This window comes from Hippopotamus amphibius, chromosome 9 (genome assembly GCF_030028045.1).
Source record: "Hippopotamus amphibius kiboko isolate mHipAmp2 chromosome 9, mHipAmp2.hap2, whole genome shotgun sequence".
NCBI lineage: Eukaryota > Metazoa > Chordata > Mammalia > Artiodactyla > Hippopotamidae > Hippopotamus > Hippopotamus amphibius.
The window spans coordinates 103,983,812-103,990,965 of NC_080194.1; the positions used below are offsets into that span (position 1 = coordinate 103,983,812).

General features: G+C 59.3%; 1 protein-coding gene across 1 annotated transcript; it reads left to right on the forward strand.

Annotated features, from left to right (window-relative positions):
• Window positions 1-563: 563 nt before the first annotated feature.
• Window positions 564-5,879, forward strand: PCOLCE (procollagen C-endopeptidase enhancer). The gene is made up of 9 exons (XM_057747634.1): window positions 564-884; window positions 1,752-1,860; window positions 2,289-2,547; window positions 3,448-3,572; window positions 4,117-4,253; window positions 4,597-4,844; window positions 5,100-5,177; window positions 5,325-5,495; window positions 5,639-5,879. Exons 1-9 carry the CDS (start codon window positions 787-789, stop codon window positions 5,800-5,802), a joined length of 1,389 nt encoding a protein of 462 aa, XP_057603617.1. The 5' UTR covers window positions 564-786; the 3' UTR covers window positions 5,803-5,879.
• The last annotated feature ends 1,275 nt before the right edge of the window (window positions 5,880-7,154 follow it).

Below are 7,154 nucleotides of genomic sequence, written 5' to 3' on the forward strand. Positions count from 1 at the left end.
AAGCCACTTCCTCTGACTTCAGAAAGCTTCCTACCCATTTCCCTTCATCCCTATAAAGCCAAGCCCACTGCTCTCCTCCTCCTGTTTCCCTTCCAGATCTGATCTCACGTGTTGTCCTTTCCCTTTCTACTCCATCCCCCTCTTCCTCAATAAGGAAGACACTCCCTCTACCCACATACCATGCCTCCCTGCCCCCACCCATACCTCCAAAATTTGAGAGAAGATAGGTGAGCAGAATTCTTTCTCCGTGGCCTAGTCTGGCCCGGGGATGGAGAGGACAGTAGACATTTGAAGTGGAAAACAAGCTGGAGCAGGGGGTGGTCAGGAAGCAGGTAAGTGATTAGAGGTTGTGAGTCCAGGGAAGGACTTCCTCTAGGTGCTGAGAAAGCAGGAACGGGGAGGATCACGGGTGGGCTGGAGAGTCCTCAGGAAGGACCCGAGGCGGTGTTGGAAGGATGCTCGGGCACTGGCTGTCATTCCTGGATGGCCTGGATTATGCTGAGAGCCTGACGCTCCCTCTGCCCTTCTCTGCTCCACCCCCCCACCCCCCACTAGGTCAGTGTTTATGTGTCCTGGACCTAGAGGGGCCCCTGGACTCGCCACTGTCCGGGCTCTTCACTCCCTGTCCCGCCTTCCCCGCCGCCCGCCCCGCTGGCCAGTCCCCACGCCCACACGCCTGAGGCTGCCTCATCTGGCACTGATTATCCCTGCTGCTGCCGCCGCTGCCGCCGCTACACTCAGCTGCTGCCTCTGTCTTGAGGACCCCAGCGCCTCTCCCCCCCGGCCATGCTGCCTGCTGCCACAGCCTCCCTCTTGGGGCCCCTCCTCACTGCCTGGGCTCTGCTGCTGCCTTTCGCCCAGGGCCAGACCCCCAACTACACCAGGTAGGTCTCTTGGCACCTTCCAGAAGGCTTGAGTGAGCTTCAAATCCTGATTCTTCAGGGGTTATGCCTGTGGATCTTATAAATTCTTTTGCTAACAACCCCCCCCCCCCCCAACCAGATCTCCCACAGCCCCCACCCTTCTCTGGCCCCCAAGTCCTCCTTCCCTGCTGCAAGACCACTGTCTCCTGCAGGGCACCACTGCTCCCCACTCCTCCACCCCCCGTCCTCTGCCCTCTCAGTCTCCCCATCTATCCAAACCCTTGGCCCCCCATGGAACCTGAGAGCACCAAGACCCTGAACTTGCCTGGTGGCTGGACATCTGGATGCCAGAAAGGAACTGGAGATTGTGGGGGAAAGAGGGGGCTGCGAGGGGGAAACTTGGGAGTCAGACACTCAAGTAGTTAGCCAGAACCGGAGCGGGGCAAAGGTTGGGAGCTCAGGCCCCTGGCTGCTGCTGCTCCCTCATCTCTCCACCTCCTCCCCCCTCCCTGCCCCCCCCACAGCCTCGTGGCTGTGTCCACATCTGGAAGTAGTTAGGCGTCTCCTGTCCCCGACTGCCAGGCACGGCGGGGGGGGGGGGGGGGGCTGAGGGAGGGGGGCCGAGGAGGATTCCGGGAATTCCTGATGGAGTGGGGGTGGGGACGCTGAGGGGCTGCAGGGACAGCCAAGTTGCTGGCCCCATCTTCCTGATCCTCTGCTGGAGTATTTCCCACCCCAGTGCCGTCCTGGCCAGCTGAGGCCCCCTCGATCCCTTGGGCCCTCCTCCCTCATCTCCCTGGCTGCCCTCCTTGGCCCCCCAGAATCCTCATTACCCCATCCCAATCTGCTACTCCTCCACTCAGGGCTGACCTCTCTTCCGTTCTCCAGACCTGTGTTCCTGTGCGGAGGGGATGTGACTGGGGAGTCGGGTTACCTGGCAAGTGAGGGTTTCCCTAACCTCTACCCCGCCAATAAGGAGTGCATCTGGACAGTAACGGTGAGAAGGCCTCTCTGGCCACTATCCCCTTGCCCAAGTCTCCGAGGCCCGGGGCCAGGCAGCCAAAGGCCAGACTGCTAAGGGAACTGCCCTCCCCCAAGCACCACTTCTCCTTGAGGAAGTCCCAGCCCCCTCCCCTCTGGTCATTGACAGCATCAGTGCCCACAATAACACGTGGCAAGTGTCCCCACACCTTAACTCAGAAGGTGCTTCTCCATTCCCACCTTCATCCACACCCGCTCTGGTCTCTCCACACACCTCAGGGCTTGTCCCCTGCACAAGCCACAGGCCCTCTGCTCTGCACCCTGATGGGGCCCTCTCCGCTTTCAGGCCCAGTTTCTGTAGGAAATGCTTGGGGAAAGAGGTGCCCTCTGCCTGGTTGTGTCTGGCCTGACTTTGCAGGTCCTGGCGCCTGTCCCCACCATCAGGTCCCTGAGGGCCAGACTGTGTCCCTCTCCTTCCGAGTCTTTGACCTGGAGCTACACCCCTCCTGCCGTTACGATGCTCTGGAGGTCTTTGCTGGGTCTGGAACCTCAGGCCAGCGGCTCGGACGCTTCTGCGGGACCTTCCGGCCGGCGCCCTTAGTCGCCCCCAGCAACCAAGTGACCCTGAGGATGACATCGGACGAGGGCACGGGAGGACGAGGCTTCCTGCTCTGGTACAGCGGGCGGGCCACCTCGGGCACTGGTGAGACCTCCCTCACCTCCGCCGTCCCCCTCTCCTGGCCCCGCCCCCGGCGCAGGCCCCACTCCAGCCTTAACCTCCACCCCAAGAGCCTGGGGCCCCCATTATCTCCCTTACCCTTTTTCCTCACTAACCGCCCCTTCAGTCCCTCCTCCCCGTCTTCTCTCCCCCCCACTCCCGCTCCCACCCACCCCCTCTTCCAGGGCGCCCCCCAGGCGCGAGGCGGAAATGGGTCACCGACCCGCGGGTGGAATGGGCGGCCTGGGGTTACTGGGACGGTGAGTAACTGCCCGCCCCCGTCCGCAATCGGGCTCCCTCAGATGGGCGCGAGGGGGCACCCCGGGGCAAGGGGACTAAGTACCCCCGACCCGGAGCCCCCTACACCCAGCCCGGGGGCTCCCGATTGCGGTCCCATCACCCCCTCCTGGCGGCAGAAGTCTCCCCTAAAATGTTTAAGGCAGGGACCTCCCCAAAGGGGTCTCGGGGGCTGTGCCCCAATTTGAGGGCACCTTCACAACATGGGGAGTCTCCAGCTGCGATGGGGACTTTTCTGCCAGGCCGGGGAGATGGGATCTTCCAGGGGAAGAGGAGCGATGTGGCCTCGGGTCAGGGGGAGGGGCAAGAAGGGAACGTGTCCAGTCAATTCCTCCTTCCCCTTCCACCGCCCGCCTGGGCGTCGGGCGGTCCAAGACTTACCCCTGTGGTCGAAGACCTCCCCGGGCCCAGCTTCTCTGAGCCCCATCTCTGCTAACCTACCCCCTTTCTTCCTCCCCCTCTTCTCGCCCCCTCATCCTGAGACCCAGACATCTGAGTTTTCTGCACGGGCTCCCAGCCTAGAACTCTCCTCCAGCTGACCGAGGGTCTCCACCGCTCCCCACCCCCACTCCTCTCTCCCCTCCCCAGAGCACCAATTTTGCGGGGGGCGGCTGGAGAAGGCCCAGGGAACCCTGACCACGCCCAACTGGCCCGAGTCCGATTACCCCCCGGGCATCAGCTGTTCCTGGCACATCATCGCGCCCCCGGACCAGGTACTGACCCCCTGCCCGGGCTGCCCTCGGGGACCCAGGTGGCATCCTCCAGCATGCAGCCTGCAAAGATTTACTGAACATCTACAATGTCCCGAGCACTGAGCTTGCCATGGTGGGGAGCAAAAACAGACCCAGACCTGCTTGCACCCAAACAAAAAATGTAAAATTACAACTGTGACGAGCCTTACGAAAGCGAGGTACCCGATGCTGATATGTAAACTGATTTGTGCGTGTGGTGGTGGTGGTGGTGGTGGTGGTGGTGGAGGTGGAGGTGGAGGTGGATTCTGGGTCTGTTCCTTAAGAATGAGCCAGGACTTGACCTTGCGGGCTACGGCCGACAGAGGCCATGCAGCGTTCCCGTGGATGTGTGTGTTCCTCCGAGCTGTGTTGTGCATGCATTAAGAGGGGGCTCGAGGGCACGCGGGAGATGAGGAGGCCGCGGCGAGCGTCCCGGAGGCGGCGTCGCGGCGGAGGAGGTGAGAGCTCGGCGCCCTCGGCCGCCCGGGGTCCCGCCGCACAGCCTCCGCCTCTGCCCGGCCGCCAGGTGATCTCACTGACCTTCGGGAAGTTTGACCTGGAGCCCGACTCCTACTGCCGCTACGACTCGGTCAGCGTGTTCAACGGAGCCGTGAGCGACGACGCCAAGCGGCTGGGGAAGTTCTGCGGCGACACAGTCCCGGGGTGAGGGGGCGGACCCGGGAGGGCGACGGCGTCCGCGCGTCTCCGCCGCCGCGGGTGCGGGAGCAGGGGGCGGCGCTGCCGGCGGGAGGGGCGGGGCTTAGCGGAAGCCTCCGGTTGCCCACCTGACGGCCCCAAACGCGTGGGCGGAGCAGGTAGCGGCCCAGGCCGAAGACTAGGCTTGGCGCCAGGCCTAGGGTCCGCGGGTCAGGAGGCGAGGGGGGCTTGCGGAATCGGGAAGCTAACGCAGCCAACCGAGGGGCAGAGGTGAAAAGGCCGCCGGCCTGGGCAGGGGGCAGGATGCGCTGCCCGCCTGACGCTGCTCCCAACGCCCCGCCGCCCGCAGTCCCATCTCCTCCGAAGGCAATGAGCTCCTCGTCCAGTTCGTTTCGGACCTCAGCGTCACGGCCGACGGCTTCTCGGCCTCCTACAGGACCCTGCCACGGGGCGCCACTGAAGGAGGGCCGGGGGCGAGTCCCCCGCTCCTCGGCCCGGGCCCGAAGCCCGGAGCCGGACCCAAAGTCAAGCCCGAAGTCCCACCTGTGGAGAAACCGAAGGCCGCGCCTAAGGCAGAGGCCACTCCGGTGGGCCCGGGTAAGTCTGGAAAGGGAGAGGAAGCGGACGCAGACTTTAGGGAGCTGTATCAGAGTTCCTTCCTGCGCTCACTCATTCATTCACACAGCACCCTCGAGCGCCGCCTCTGCGCTAATGGTTGGTACTGGGTGCTGGGACCCAAAGCTGGATAGAGCTCTGAACAAGTTCAAAGCAATGACGCTTTTGTGGGAAGAGTGGGCCTGCCTCCCTGCTGGGTAGGTTACCCTCCACAAACGGTGCCCCCTCCCCCACCAGATGCACCCAGTGTCTCCTGCCCAAAGCAGTGCCGGCGGACAGGCACGTTGCAGAGCCACTTCTGTAACAGCGACCTTGGTAAGAAGCCCCATCCCCCAGTTCTACCGTTCCAGCTCCTCTAACCTCCCCTCCTGTCACCAAAGCGCCTCCCCGCCCCCCTTCGCCTTCTGGTTCCAGCCCTGCCCTGGCCTCCTGTCTCCTCACCTCTCCCCCTCTCTCCCACAGTGGTGACGGGAATGATGAAGTCCATGGTTCGGGGCCCAGGGGAAGGCCTCACAGTCACTGTCAGTCTCACTGGTGTTTACAAAACTGGAGGCCTGGACCTGCCCTCTCCACCCACTGACACCTCCTTGAAGTTTTATGTGCCCTGCAAGCAGTGTCCCCCCATGAAGAAAGGTAATGGAGATGGGAATGGGAAAATGTAGAGGGGGACTTAGCTTCATGAAAATGATGGCGGTGGTAGCATCTGAGGGAATGGGACGAGGGGGTACATCTATAAGGTCTCAGTTACACGAACTCTCAATACCTCCCTTCCCTAGGAATGAGTTATCTGCTGATGGGCCAGGTGGAAGAGAAGAGAGGTCCCATCCTTCCTCCAGAGAGCTTTGTGGTTCTCTACCGGCCCACCCAGCACCAGATCCTCACCAACCTCAGCAAGAGGTGTCCCTCCAAGCCTTCTCAGGCTGCTGGATCTCAGGCCTGAGCCCAGGCCAGCCTCTGGACCCTGGCCCTAGGGACCCCTTTCTTATCCAAATAAATGTTTCTTGACTGAGGAAGGGGTCACATCTCCATTTCTGTGGTTTTTGGTGCTCCTCTCGGGGATTTGTTTTCATTCATTCATTAAACTCAACAGTTACTATACAGAAGTATGTAAGTCGAATCTTGTCACCCCTTTGCTCAAAATTCTCCCATATTCTCAAAACACACACAAAATGGTAACGCTGTAGAGGTGATGGATATGTCAGTTAGCTTGACTGTGGTGATCTTTTCACAATGTATACATATATCAAAACATCAAGTTGTACACCTTAAATATATACAATTTTTATATGTCAAAGATATCTCAATAAAGCTATTTTTTTTTTTTAAAAAAAAGAAATCAAGGGAATTCCCTGGCAGTCCAGCAGTTAGGACTCCCATGCTTTCACTGCCAAAGGTCCAGGTTCAATCCCTGATCGCGCAAACCTGGCAGCACAGCTCCCATAGTTTCTCATCAGTCTCAGCATAAAATATGAAGGCCTTTTGGGAGCTCCAAGGCTCTAGATGATCTGTGTCCTCCTTCCCACCTCACCTCGTCTCTGAGTGTTGTCTCCCTTACAACCTCTTCCATCACACTGGCTCCTTGGCCATTTCTAGTACACATCTGCCTCCAGCCTTTGCCTTTGCTGTTCCCTCTATCCGGAATTCTCTTCCACAGGCATCTCCTGGCTCACTTCCTAACTTCAGTCAGATTCAGCTCAGAAGTTCATCCTAGTCACTCGTTCATTTGTTCATTCCAAATGGCAGGCACTGTTTTAGGTGCCGAAAATACAACAAACAAAGCCCCTGCTCTTGTGGAGAGGAGAGTAAATTCTACTTGAGCACAGATCAACTAAAATAAACATGATGTCAAGTAGCTCTAAGAGTGCTATGAAGAAAACAAAAGCATGATAAGAGCACAGACAGAGATTCTACATTTGATAGGGTGCCCAGAGAAGGCTTTCAGATAACTTTCTTTTGTTCCATTGCTAACCAAATGTGTGGCCTGGGGTGAGAGTCTTCACCTTGTCCTCATCTCTAAGCTGAAGATTCGGTGGGATGATGTAAGTAGCAGGGCTGAATCTTAATTTCCTCTGCAAATATGAGTGATTTCAAATATGAGTTCCGTGCAGGAAGGAAAGAGAAGTGCTGTGGGCAGAGATCCGAGTCCAACTGGGAGCAACCGCCAACCAGTACTATAGAAAACGGCTTTTGCTGTTGCGGAAGCTCCTAGGAGAGCCTGGGATTGACGTGGAGAAAGAGGGCTCCCTTGTGGGATGTGATTCTAGTGATTTGGACAGCTTCAGAGTGGGGAGG